Raw genomic sequence first — 14,485 nt, 5'->3', positions numbered from 1 at the left:
CACCTGATTGTATAAAAATACTGATTATAAGAAGTACTGATTGTAAGAAACGAATACTAAACTAAAACATTAGTCATATACAAAGTAAAAATGCTAATTGGTGCCTTTAAAACTGAAGGAATAGCGGTGTTGCCTTTGTTACAGTAGTAGATAAAGCAGCATGATGTCATGAAATTGATCAATTATATGAATTACACAGCACCCCAATATTATGATTAAATTCAGGAAAATGATACAACATTTAATACCTTGTAAAAAAAAGCATTTTAGACTTTTTAATACTTTTTAAGGACCTTAAATTTCCCTAAATTGATTTATCAACTTTAAATACTTTAAAAGACCCCGTGGACACCCTGTATTAGACTGACTTCTGAAGGATTTTCGTGACTCACCGGACTGCATGGCGATGATCTCCAGCTGGGTTTTCTGGATGGAGAAGCTAGTCCAGGTCTGATGAGAGTCTGACAGCCATTGGAGAAGATCTGCCATGTGCTGACGGTACAGATCACACACTCCACTCAGAGCCTGAGCCGCACACACACTCCTCAGCAACTCCTCTGCCTGACAGACACACAGAGAGAGAAAACACTGGTCAATTTCACTGAAAAATAAAAGGTTTTGTCTTGTTTCTTGTCCAAATATCGATTTCAGAAATAATAAGTCAAAATAAATTCAGTTATTTCTTGAAACAAGCAAAATAATCTTATTTTATCTTAAGTGTTTTACGAAAAGACACCTGCTTTTGACTAATAGTTTCTAAAAATGAGACAGAAAACAGAAATTGGTCAAAAATATACGGGTAGGGCTAATAATTCAGGAGGACTAATAATTCTGACTTCAACTGTTCAAGAAGACTTAGTAAAACCTGGTATTTTTCTTGAGTCCTTGCAGTATGTTCAGTATATAAGCTAATTGTGTATGTGTGTGTGTGTTTTACCTTGCTGTGCTGTTCGTGCTGTGAGGCGACACTCTGAACAGACACCAGAACCTTGAGCAGCTGCAGACTGATGACATCACAGTCCTGCTGACCCACACCCAGCACTGCATCCACACACACCAGCAGCTGATCAACATACAGCACCTGAAAGACACAAACAGAGAGACAGAGAAATTACACATCAGCACATCGTCTGATTTTCAGCTTGAACAATTTAAAGGGCCACGAAACACCAAAGCACATTTTTTGACAGTCTGTTGACAGTCATATGAGTGTCCCACGCTGCTAAAAACACTATTAGGACACATATATTTTACTAAAAAGTTCAAATTGGTTGTTTTTGAGATATTTCGAGCAAATTTGTTCTTCCAGTTTAAAATAAATTTTTGAAGCTGCGTCACAGCGATTAAATACTTGTGTAAATTATAGCATGTAGACTGGATGTCTGTACCGGTGAGTACATCATGACGTCTCTGGGTGTGCTGCATTAATTCATGAGAAAGACTAATACGAATATGCATGATAGCTTTGAAGACTGTTTTTACCTGTTACAGTGTTCAGATGGCAGAGAGACGCCACGTTGTGTTGCCAAAATAAGCGAAAGAACAAAAATAGTTTGGAGACACAGGTCGTCAGTGTTGCATTTATAAATGTGCTGCAACAAAGGTTTTGTTTTCATTTCCCGCTATGAGAGCGCAGCTGGACTCACGTGTGGGTTACAGTACAATCAACAGAAATAAGTTTGTAAGGAACATTTTTTACCCGAGAGCTTTTCACATCAGGAAATAGTGAAATCCGGATTTGGTGCTCGTCTGCTTTTAAAAAAGATGCAGTTCCAGTTGGTGTTGATTGTCCTGTCTCTACAGATTTGGTAAGTGAGTGATCAGTGGTCTTTGTTTGTTTGTTCATGGCCAAAGTTAGCTCGTATCGTCAGTAGTACTCTTTCAGGTTTTAAAGACAGACTTTAGTCAAAATTATTTAGTTGCTAAGTTAACAGGGCGTTAATATCACTACAATATTATGGACTGAAAGATCCACTGTAAATGCTGCTCTCCAAGTGTAAACATGTAAACACCGCAATCAAACTATTACCGCTGTGAAATATTTTTAGCCGCATTTTGAGACAGGATAGTCAATAAACACGGCTTTATTTTTTGTTAAGGGAACAAAGCAAACATCTCAACTCTTTGAACCCATGAAGCAGCCCTAAACACCCAACGAACATGTCTTTCCATCAGTGTCTGTTATTTTGTGTATGCACTTTCAGCCTCTCTCAGGAACTGTGTGTGTGTGTGTGTGTGTGTGTGTGTGTGTGTTTGCGTTTCTTTTTATGTCTAGACAGTGTGTGACTTTGACAGTGAACAGGGACTCAGTGTTTCCTGCACTCATGAACATGAGCATCATTAACCTGCAGGTGTTTCACTGCCCACAGGAAGAGCCTGTGTCGCGCATGTGTTTGCCAGTGTGGGCGACACTTTTAATACTAAATATAGAAGGCAAAAGTGAAAAGCACACTGAAAAATAAATAATTAAATAAATACACACACACACACACACACACACACACACACACACACACACACACACACACTAGTAATACTTCCTCATGCTTGTGTATTACTCCACCCACATGGAGTGACAGAAAATCAATAAACTCACTACAGTTTGACAAATATTGCAGCTGTTAGACAACATCATGTACTTTTGAGCCTTTTAATGGCAAGAATGTAGTTATTTAGATTGCAACTATGCAGTTTATTTATAAGGATAGTGCCTTTTTTGAATATATATAATTTTGGAGATACAGCGTGTCGGCCATTAGCTTGTCATTGAAAAAAGACGGTTGACTATCTGCCACAAAATGGCGACAGAGACTGCATAATAAGAGCCCTTAGAGGAGGAAAAACTCGTAATTTCAAACTACAGCTGATCAAATCATTATAAAACAGGTAAGTGACACTGTAAGTCAATCTCTCTTTTGTACGTTGTAGTGCTGTATTTATACCATAGTAATCAGGTGTTTGCTTTGCTTTGGCTTTTTCGGGCTTAATTATTCTGATCTCCCGATTACAATAGAGAAATACTAGGAGGTCTCTGTAGACTGATGGCACATTAATCTTAAAATGTCAGCAAAATCACCTGTTTTGTCATCACTTTAGACATTATGCTAGAGAATCATTCAAATACTAGCTCTAAAGTGACGTTGGTGAAGTGGCAACAATTTCTGCTGTTCTGACGACAGCTGTAGATGTGAAAAAATGGCGGAAGAAAGTATTTTCTCATAAAAAAGAATTTTTAGACTCTCCGTGCTTGATTTTCCTTTTTTAAATACACGATTATTCAGTTGAACTGTTGTATAAATGCAATAACACACTCATAGCAGTGCAATATAGCTGTATGTCATCACTTAATTTTTTTTACTGACTTTCCCTACCAAGTGTGGAGTCAGGTGACCCTTCTGCATTTAATGCACAGGTGTGGTCCGGCGCAGCCTTTGTGTGACTATACATCGTGTAACTACACATCGCACATTTGCACTACATTGAAGACGATTTGAAGCTGCACCAGATATGCCTTGAGAAATAAATAATTTTGTTTCTAAAGGTGCAAGTTTTTTAACTGTTGGTTTCAGTCAGTGTGTTTTAATTTCAGTTGTTCAACATTGATTTGCAATAAATAATTACAGATAGTGGATAGTGTGTGTTTCCTTCATTTATTTTAAAATCAAGTAATGCATCCTTTATTCAAAAATCTCTCACTTGTAATATGTGAGGATATTTACCAGTGAACCGAAGTCAGTGAACTATGAGGGCAAAATAAATAAATATTAAAATAAAATAATCAAAGTTATTTAAAATATTAAATTAATCGAGATTTTTATTTTAGGCCAAATCGTCCAGCCCTAATTGTGAAATTTATTAGAATGTCGATTGAAGAAATATACAATAATCACTGTAATTTTATTTAAAGAAACAGTTCAAACAAAAATGACAAATTCCTCATCATTTACTCACACTCAAGTGGTTCTAAACATTTATGAATTGCAAAAGAAAATATTCTAATGAATGTCTGGACATTGGCAGCCATTGACATCTATAGTAGAAACGAAAATTAATACAGAAGTCATTGACTGCTTTTGGGTGAACTATATCCATTTATTACTGTATATCTCTGTATACTTTTAGAAATAAAGGTAGAATATCAGTCACTAGGGTGGTAACTTTTCAAAAAGCTACACATTTGTACCTAAAAGGTCCATATTGGTAACTAAAATGTAAATTGTAATACTTAAAATACATATCCAGTACCTAAAAAGTGACCTTCATTTCTGAAAGTGTAAAAGTCAGAATTTGTGAAGGTATTACATTCCAGCATTGTGACAACACTAATGTGAACTTTTATATGTACCTTTCTTTCGACAGCTGAGATTTACATTCCTGCTTAAATTCCCATGGCAACGGTGAAAACAAAACACGAGGAGCTTCTGTTTTCCATGTCCTACAGGCATCGCAAATTCAATTCACGAGACAAGATCACATCTTCTGCTGAAGAGCATCTGACATGCCCTCAAAAGAGGACCGCAGGCGTATTATTTCCAACATGGCCTGCTTTTTTCTTCCTGATGGTTTTGGAAAACAGACAGTGGAAAGTGTTCTGACAACAAGTGGATCAAAGAGCAGTGGGACATCAAAGGAGGCGAGATCACAACATCTGCTTTGGCTCACTCAACACCCATCTCGAGCCAAAGCGCTCCACATAAAACCTAAAACACATTCAAGATTTCATGACTTAATTACAAAAACAGTATATTTTGTATAGACCATATAGAGCCAGACTGATTGAAGTGTTAGTTCACCCAAAAATCAGACCTTCTGAGATCTTTGTTTGTATTCGTAACACAAATTAAAAGATTTAAGATGAAATCCTGGAGCTCTCTTATCCTTCATAAACAGTAATGGTCTTGACTTGTTCAAAGTCCAGAAAAAATACAAAAACAGTCCATCTGTTATCAGTGGTACAATAGGAACATTTTCAAGCAACAAGAGCCTTTTTGTGCGTATTAAGTTGAAGTACATTCAGTAGGTTGTTGTACACTAACCTGCACATTATTCAGTCACAAGATGTCACGAAAGCAGTCAAAATGGAAAGCTGACAGAAATTAAAACTGCTGATGGAGCATACACTAACCTGAGCATTATTGAGTCACAAGATGGCGGCAAACAGTCAAAAACACAAAGCTGATAGAAACAAAAACAGCTGATTGAGTATACACTAACCTGCACATTATTCAGTCCCGAGATGGCTACAAACAGTTAAAAATGCAAAGCTGACAGAACCAAAACAGCTGATGGAGGATACACTATCCTGGACATTATTCAGACACAACATGGTGCCAAGCAGTCAAAAACACAAAGCTGACAAAAGTGAAAACAGCTGATGAAGTATACACTAACCTCCCCATTATTCAGACACAACATGGTGCCAAGCAGTCAAAAACACAAAGCTGTTAGAAACGAAAACAGCTGATGGAGGATACACTAAAATGCACATTATTTAGTCACAAGGTGGCGACAAACAGTCAAAAACACAAAGCTGTTAGAAACGAAAACAGCTGATGGAGGATACACTAACCTGCACATTATTTAGTCACAAGGTGGCGCCAAACAGTCAAAAACACAAAGCTGAGAGAAATGAAAACAGCTGATGGAGAATACACTAACCTGCACATTATTAAGAAATAAGATGATGCCAAACAGTCAAAAACGCAAAGCTAAGAAATGAAAACAGCTGATTAAGTATACACTAACCTGTGTATTAATCAATCAAAACCTGCTGATTAGAGCATAGAGTAATATAAGAAAAAAAAATCTCAAGATATATAAATATGAAAGTATTCACTGATGGTCAGGGTGATTCGAAGATTCCAGATGAGCCTGCATTATTTAGCAGTTGTTATCTTGGGATAACATACTCTGAATGTCGTGACTAACCAATCAGAAGCGAGTATTTCAGACAGTCATGTAATAAACAAAACATAACGACTTTGTTCAGTTTATTCTTCTGAGTGTATGAAACTTGTTGGTGTTATACTGTCCCATATTCTGTTCATATTTTCTTCAAACTGAGGTCAAACGTATGTTTAAGTGTTTTTGCTGATCCATCCATGTGGTCAAAATATTTTTTAATATATTAAAAATTTGTGAAAATTGTAAATACTCTTACAATTTAAAAAAAATAATAATAAAAAATCTAAAGGTGTAGCAGTTTGTGCTTAAAATTTGATACTTTCCCTCTAAGATTCTTACATAAAAAACACCAATACAACAGAGTTTATTTGAAAGAGTATACATGTAAGTGTATTTACTGTCTTTATTTTGATTGCAAAAATAATAGTATTGATTACTTTTTGATTGTGTAGTAACACTTTACTTAAAGGGTGAGGGTCATGAAACCTATAAAATCATGATATGACACGTCACTGTCATTAGAAGCCCCTTTCACACAGTGATACGGGTAAATATCTGGAAAATTTCCGGAACGACTTTACCGGTATATTCAAAAAAGCGCTGTTCACACAGGCGAGGACTTTACAGAAATTTTCCGGAAAAGAGCATTCACACATCCATTCCAAAATACCGGTACCACAAATGAGCTTTAAACGGCTGCGCTTGTATTTGTAAACATTTGACTAAATTACAAACTCTGTGGATGATCAATATTGTGAACAACTTTCGCAGGATCACTTTCGCATGTCGAGATGTTCATAATATGTGCGTGTGCAGGCGCTCACAGGCTGTTTCACAGGCACACGCAAAGCTTGAAGGTAAACAAACAACGGCTTATCATAAGCATCTCATCGATGATTATTTAAACAGTTGGCATTAAGAAGAACATATAAACGTGATCTGACTAACTTCTAGCAGCTAAATGTGTCTGGAAAAATATTCAAAGGCTTTTATTCTCACAAACCGCGCAGACGTAAATGCGTCTGACTGTTGTGATTGGCTAAAGCAGACGTCTCACGTCAGCACGTTCTAGACGTGCACGCGCTTATTACGGCAATCTTCCTTCTGCATTCACACAGCGCAGCATTCCGGCAAATTGCCGGTAATGTTACAACTTCTCTTTCCGGAAAAAAGCCAGAACGAATTTACCGGTATTTTCAAAAAGGACCTGTTCACACATACAACCTTTCTGGAAAATTGCCGGCAATTTTCCAGAAAGGTCTGTATGTGTGAAAGGGGCTAGAGTGTCATTCGCCCAGCTATGAAATTTTAACAGCAAAAATGACATTGTTTGTTGACAACTTGACATAAACAAATACATAACAACCAGACAACTTGACCAAGACAACAAAGCTGGTCATAAATCTGTCATAAACATAATTGTCATGAAGCCATTTTAAATAGATCATGAATTTTATAATGACATTATTCATGTTTTTATTGATCTCAAATACAGTGGTACAAGCTGAATCCATCACTAAAATGTAATTAAATATTAGTTATGAATAGGAATGACACTTTTAACAAGACATTTTAATGACAAATACAGTTTGTTCCACTGAAAAACTCATCAGAAAAATATTTATAAACACACAAGGGCCTCATGACAGTCATGTTTATGACAGATTTATGGCAAGTTTTGTTGTCTTGGTAATGTCAAATTGTCAGGATTAAAATAAAGGGCGGTTGTGATGTATCTGTTAATGTCAAGTTGTCATAACAAACGATGTTATCTTTGCATTTAAAATGACATCATTGAGGAAATAAGCATGCATCTCATTCACAACAAGTTTTATCGACTATATTTTCGTAAAGAGATTAAACAATCACTCTAATATTTTTCTACATTCTCCCTCGATTTCCAAACTTCCAGTTATTTTCAACTCTGGGATTAAAAACAGGATAATTTGCCATTTCCTTCCCGCAAAAAGACAAAAAAATTCTTTCTCTCCTCCTTTTTTTGTTGTCTCTACGGGAGAGTCAGAGGTCCTGCAACATCTGTGATGTACCATGTCTTTACAGCGTGTCCTGCAATGCTTCTGAAGACACATTATTGAACGGAAGGAAAACTTTGTGAGATTCTAGCGTGACGTTCTAGATGAGATGAGGACAGCTGTACTGAAGTATGCAGGATTGTGATGGACACCAGAGGAGGTCAGGGCAAAATTTGTGTTTTTTTCTTTTTTTTCTTTTCGCACTTTTAATTACACGACAGAGGAAATTCCTGCAAAGCCCTCTGGGATGGCGACTTGGCACCAACGAGACGGTGGACTCAAAAAATAGAGCGATATTTTTGATATCAAAGCGAGTCGAATGTGGGTTGAGAGGAAACCAGGGCCAGACTCTTGGGTCTGGGTGGGATTTTTTCCACTCAGTCTGAGAGAGATGTGCTCTAACACATCTGAAACATGAGTGTGTGTGTGTGTGTGTGTGTGGTAGGAAATTGAATAAAATACATTCTTTAAGTAAACTAGATTTGAGAAGGGTAAATTTTAATTAAGATAACCAAATAAAAGTGCAAACTGTTTTTTAAATACAAATAAAATAACAATAGGTAGAAAAATATGATTTTGTAAAACCGATGCCACGATAGAGTTCACATATATGTTTTTTAAATCCAAAGTTACCACTTAAAGACAAATGTCTTTTTCCATACTTTTTCCTGATTTTGTGGACTAAAATCAATTTTATTTATTAAACAAGTGTGGGTTAACTAATATAATATAAATGTGTTAAGATTTCAAGTCTGATTCACTTCCATTCATTTATAGTCAAACCAAAACAATTTATTTGATTGCTGGTTGACAAGTGGGAAAGGAATAAAATGGCACAGATGTTTAGACAAATAGATGGTTAGATGGATGAATAAAACCAACAAAAAATGGATGGGTGGACAGATCAAAGATGGAAAGAATGAACATATGGATGGAAAGATGAATGAAGAGAAAAAACTTATGGATGGAAAAAGATAGAGATGTATGGATGGATGGATGGAAAAATTGTGGATGAATTGATGGATGGATGGACAAATTAAATGGGTAGACAGATGAAAGAATAAATGGAATGATGATGGAGAGAAAATATGGATGATTGATTAAGAAAATGGATGGAATGGAGATAAATGGAGAGAAAATATAGATTAAAGCAATGGAGGGCAGATTGATGGATGGACAGATGAATGAAAAGAATCAATGGAAAATGGATGGATTGATAGACGAATGGATGGATGGAGATGAATACAAAAGAAAAGAAAAGAGATGGAGGGTGGATGGTTGGATGGATGGATGGATGGATGTATAAACATATAGAGTGGATGGATGAATGGACAAACAAACACAAATGGGTAGACAGATGAATGGAAGAAATGGATGGACAAACATAGATGTGTGGACAGACAAATGGAAGAAATGGATGGAGATGAATGAAAAAGAGAAGAAAAGAGATGAATTGAGAAAAAATATAGATGATGAATACAATGGAGGGCAGATGGATGAATGGATGGATAAATGGATCGAAAGATGGAGAAGATGGATGGACAACCATACAGATAAGTGGACAGATGAATGGAAGGAATTGATGGATGGACAAATGTAGATGGGTGGACAGATGAATGGAAGAAATGGATGGACGAAAAGATGGGTAGACAGATGAATTGAAGAAATTGATAGATGGATGGATGGACAGATGAATGGACAAACATAGATGGGTGGACAGATGATTGGATGGATGGATGGACAAACATAGATGGGTGGACAGATGAAGGGAAGGAATGGATGGATGAATAGTTGGACGGATGGACAAACATAGATGGGTGGACAGATGAATGGAAGGAATTGATGGATGGATAAATGTAGATGGGTGAACAGATGAATGGAAGAAATAGATGGATGGATGGATGGATGGATAGATGGACTAAAAGATGGGTAGACAGATGAATTGAAGAAATTGATAGATGGATGAATGGATAGATGGATGGATGGACAGATGAACGGACAAACATAGATGGGTGGACAGATGAATGGATGGATGGATGGACGGATGGATGGACAAACATTGATGGGTGGAAAGATGAAGGGAAGGAATGGATGGATGGATGGATGGATGGATGGATGGATGGATGGATAATTGGACGGACGGACAAACAGATGGGTGGACAGATGAATGGAAGGAATGGATGGATGGATGGACGGACGGACGGACAAACATATGAGTGTACAGATGAATAGATGAATGGACGGAAAGAATTAATGAATAAATGGATGGATGGATGGATGGATGGATGGACAAACATACATAGTTGCGTGGACAGATGAAAGTAAGAAATGAATGAATGAAATCACAAACAATGAATTATTTTCTTTCAAAAAAAAATTCATGGATAAATGGATGGATGGCGAAGATGGATAGATTGAGGATGGACAGATGGATGGATGGAAAGACAAACATAGATGGGTGGACAAATTAATGTGTAAATGGAGAGAAAGAATAAATGGATACACACACACACACACACACACACACAAATCCTAGTATAACACCCAAACTTGCTAACTTGAAAGTTATGTAATGAATAATATTCAGCCAAGAGCAGGTAGAAGCAAAATTGTTGCTGTCTCCCACCTGTTGGGACCCCAGGCAGACTTCAGGCTGGGCGAGTGTGTCTCCGATTTTGACCAGGTGGGGTCGTAGCGTCTCTCTGGAACTTCCAGATAATACGGCCCCCAGAACCATAAGCGGAGCCCAGGGAGAGGCAGATGAGCAGGAACTGGAGTCTTCGACATGAGGTAAGAGTAACTTGAGGTAAACCTCTGGACTGACAAACACTCCCAGGAGCTTGGCTGACTCCAAACACTGAGGAGCAGAGAGACAGTGAAAATAGACATCTCTGTGTAAAAAATCTAAATCAATGCACTATTACAAACTCAATCAGTCCACTAAAATACTTTTAAGTGGCATAACTGTGCTTTAAAGGGATAGTTTACACCAAAAAATGGAAATTTATTTACTTTCCTATTTACTTTAGTTTTTAAACAAATACTATGAAAGTCAAGGGCTATAAGTTTTCAACTTTCAACTTTTTCAAAATATATGTTTTCGTGTTCACAAACTGGTTTGAACCAAGTAAAGGGTGAGTAAATGATGACAGAATTGTATCTTTTTGAGTGAACTATCCCTTTAAGGTGAAGTGTGTCATTCCTAAGAAATACAGATGGATAAAGATAGAGAGAACTGACAATTGGATATGTGGATGAATCAATGGAGAGAATGGAGGACAGATTGATAGACAGATATATGGACAAACAGACGGTAGGATAGATGGATGAATGAATAGATGCAGAAAATAGATTTTAAAAATGAAGTACAAATGGAATAATGGATGAATGAAGAGAATTGAGGATAGATGCAGAGATAGATGAATAGAAAGATGAATAGGCAACCGGATGGACAGATGAACAAATGCATTGATAAAGGGAATGGATGGATGAATGGAACAAGTGAATGACAGATGCATAGATGGAGAGAAACATGGATAGATAAAAAGATTGATGAAGGGATGATTGATGGATGGCAAATTTAGAAGTATAGACACAAATAGACAAACAGATGGTAAGATGGATGATGGGTGGACAGATGAAAGAGGGAAAGAATGAACATATGGATGGATGGATGGATAGAAAAGACGAGTTGATGAAAAACAGTGGAGGGATGGATGGACAGATGGGTGGACAAATGAATCAAAGAAAATAATGAATGGATGGATAGGTGTTGGATGGATGGAGAGAAAATATAGATGATGGATGGAAAAAGGGATGGACAGGAGTGGATGGATGGATGGATGGATGAATAAATTAATGAACATAGATGGGTGGACAGATGAATCAAAGGAAAGAATCAATGAATTGACAGATGGATTGATGAATGAATGGAAGGAAAGAATGAATGGACTGATGCATTGAGAAAAAAAAGAATGATAGATGGATGAATGGATGGAGAGAGAAAATAGATGGATGGGCAGACAGATGGATGGAGAAAAAAAGAGATGAATGAGAAAAAAGATGGATGATGGATAATGGAAGAGAATTGGATGGATGATGAGAGGATGGATGAATGGATGGATGGATGGATGGACATACATAGTTGGGTGGAGAGATAAATGGAATAAATCCATCAATGGATTGAGAGAAAAACTAAATGACAGATGGATGGTTGGAGAAAACGGAGGGAATAGCAGAAGAGAAGAGAAGATGGACGGATGGATGAATGGATGAACGGACAAACAGATGGATAGACAGATGAATAGAGGAAAAGAATAGATGCATGTACGGAGAGAAAATATGGATGATGGATGGATGGTAAAAATGGATGAATGGACAGACGGATGGATGGAGAGAAAAGAGATGAATGGAGAGAAAACAGATGATGGGAAAAAATGGAGGAAAGATGGATGGATAAATGGAACAAGAGGATGGATGGATGAATAAATGGATGTAGGGATGGATGGATGGATGATGGATGGATGAATAAATGAATGTAGGGATGGATGGATGGATGGATGATGGATGGATGAATGAATAAATGAATGGATGAACAAACAGATGGGTGGACAGATGAATGGAGGGACAGAATAAATGCATTCATGGATGGATGGACAGGATGGATGGATAGATGGATTAATGGACAAACATAGAGGGTGGACAGATGAACAGAAGGAAAGAATGAATAGACTGATGGATAGATTGATAGGTGGATGGATGGATGGATGGATGGATGAACGAACAGAGAGAAAAGATGGATAGATGGATGGATGGGCAGAGAGATGAATGGAGAGAAAAGATGGATGGAATAATAGAAAGTAAAGATGGACAGATGGATAGAAAGATGGAAAGGCAGACAATTGAATGGATGAATCAAAATAACAAATGAAGGGTTGGAGAGAATGGAGGATCATTCGTTCTCTCGGTCAGAAGAAATATCAGAAAGGAAAGATCAAAAGATAGACTAAGAGAGTAACCAGTGACAGTGATTGGCTGCTGTGTCACCTGTGTCCTGACGTCAGTCTCAGCATCTGCGCAGGCGTGATACAGCACTGTGAGCAGCATCTGCAGGTGTTGTGTACAGTGATCTTCAGCATGCAGGAGCAGAACCCGCAGCAGCTGCACCGTCTTCACCCGCGTCTGCACCAACCAGTCCCCAATATCCCGACCCATTGCAGGAAGCAGCTTGGATAGATTCCTTACCACCAGCTCCCGGCAGCCCAGCCCGGGACGTTCTCCTGAAACAAACAAACAGAAACAAAACAGCACTGGGTTTTATTATTTCGTCACTTTCATCCATTGTCATTAGGGCTGCACGATAATGAAAAAATCAAACATCGCAATATTTTGTTCATTCATTCATTCTCCTTCGGCTTAGTCCCTCATTTATCAGGGGTCCCTACAGTGGAATGAACCGCCAACTATTCCAGCATATGTTTTACCCAGCGGATGCCCTTCCAGCTGCAACCCAGTCTCACATTCACACACAATCTCACACTACGGCCAATTTAGCTTATTCAATTAACCTATAGTGCATGTCTTTGGACTGTGGAGGAAACCGGAGCACCAGGAGGAAACCCACGCCAACATGGAGAGAATATGCAAACTCTACACAGAAATGCCAACTAGCCCAGTCAGGACTCGACCCAGCGACCTTCTTGCTGTGAGGCCACAGTGCTAACCTCTGAGCCACCATGCCGCCCTGAATACAATTTCACCTGATTAACTATTTAGAAAGAATTTATCGTTGTACATTGATTGGGATGTTTCTGTAAGGGAGTGTATTCTGCATAAAATCTAATAAACATATTGAAATCGTAGATAAATACAAAAAAGAAACGTTACAGTTGAAATAAACAGTGTTTATCATTTTTTTAGAGGCATTAGTATTCAGGTACAGCAATTGAATTATAAAAATAATTCAATAAAGTTATTAAAGGTACAATTTCAGATGCCTGAATGCTTTTAAAATCATCGTATAGTCACAAGCCTCTTTCACACATACAGACCTTTCCGGAAAATTGCTAGTAATTTACCGGAAAGGTCTGTATGTGTAAATGCACCCTTTTTTAAAAATACAGGTAAATTCGTTCCAGCAACTTTTAAGAAAGAGAAGTTGTAACACTAACGGTGATTTGCCGAAATGCTACTCTGTGAACGCAGGAGGAAAATTGCAGGAAAGAGAGCGTTCATGATTAGAACACGCTAATGTGAGACGTCTACTCCAGCCAATCAGAACATTCAGACGCATTTACATCTGCGCTGTTAATGAAAATTTAAAGCCTTTAAATATCTTTCCAGACACATTTAGCTGCTGGATGTTAGTCATATAACGTTACTATGTTCCTTCTGAATGCCAACTGAAAAAAATTATCGATAAAATGCTTATGATAAGCCACTGTTAGGGCGAAGCAGTGGTACAGTAGGTAGTGCTGTCGCCTCACAGCAAGAAGGTCGCTGGGTCGCTGGTTCGAGCCTCGGCTCAGTTGGCGTTTCTGTGTGGAGTT

General features: G+C 37.8%; 1 protein-coding gene across 2 annotated transcripts in view; it reads right to left on the bottom strand.

Annotated features, from left to right (window-relative positions):
* The window catches only part of dnaaf5 (dynein axonemal assembly factor 5), a 571,499-nt gene that overhangs the window by 546,830 nt on the left and 10,184 nt on the right, over window positions 1-14,485 (bottom strand). For both annotated transcript variants that reach the window (XR_015479400.1, NM_001442724.1), the window contains exons 5-8: window positions 12,984-13,216; window positions 10,564-10,794; window positions 938-1,081; window positions 393-561 (exon numbers count right to left, since the gene is read on the bottom strand). Coding sequence is in view for 1 of the 2 variants with exons in the window: in NM_001442724.1 (NP_001429653.1) it covers window positions 393-561; window positions 938-1,081; window positions 10,564-10,794; window positions 12,984-13,216 (777 nt within the window). In the remaining variant the exon portion in view is untranslated. The remainder of the gene's footprint in view (window positions 1-392; window positions 562-937; window positions 1,082-10,563; window positions 10,795-12,983; window positions 13,217-14,485) is intronic.

Source organism: Danio rerio, chromosome 3 (genome assembly GCF_052040795.2).
Source record: "Danio rerio strain M-AB ecotype USA chromosome 3, GRCz13ab, whole genome shotgun sequence".
Lineage (NCBI taxonomy): Eukaryota > Metazoa > Chordata > Actinopteri > Cypriniformes > Danionidae > Danio > Danio rerio.
This window is presented reverse-complemented; position numbering and strand designations above follow the sequence as displayed.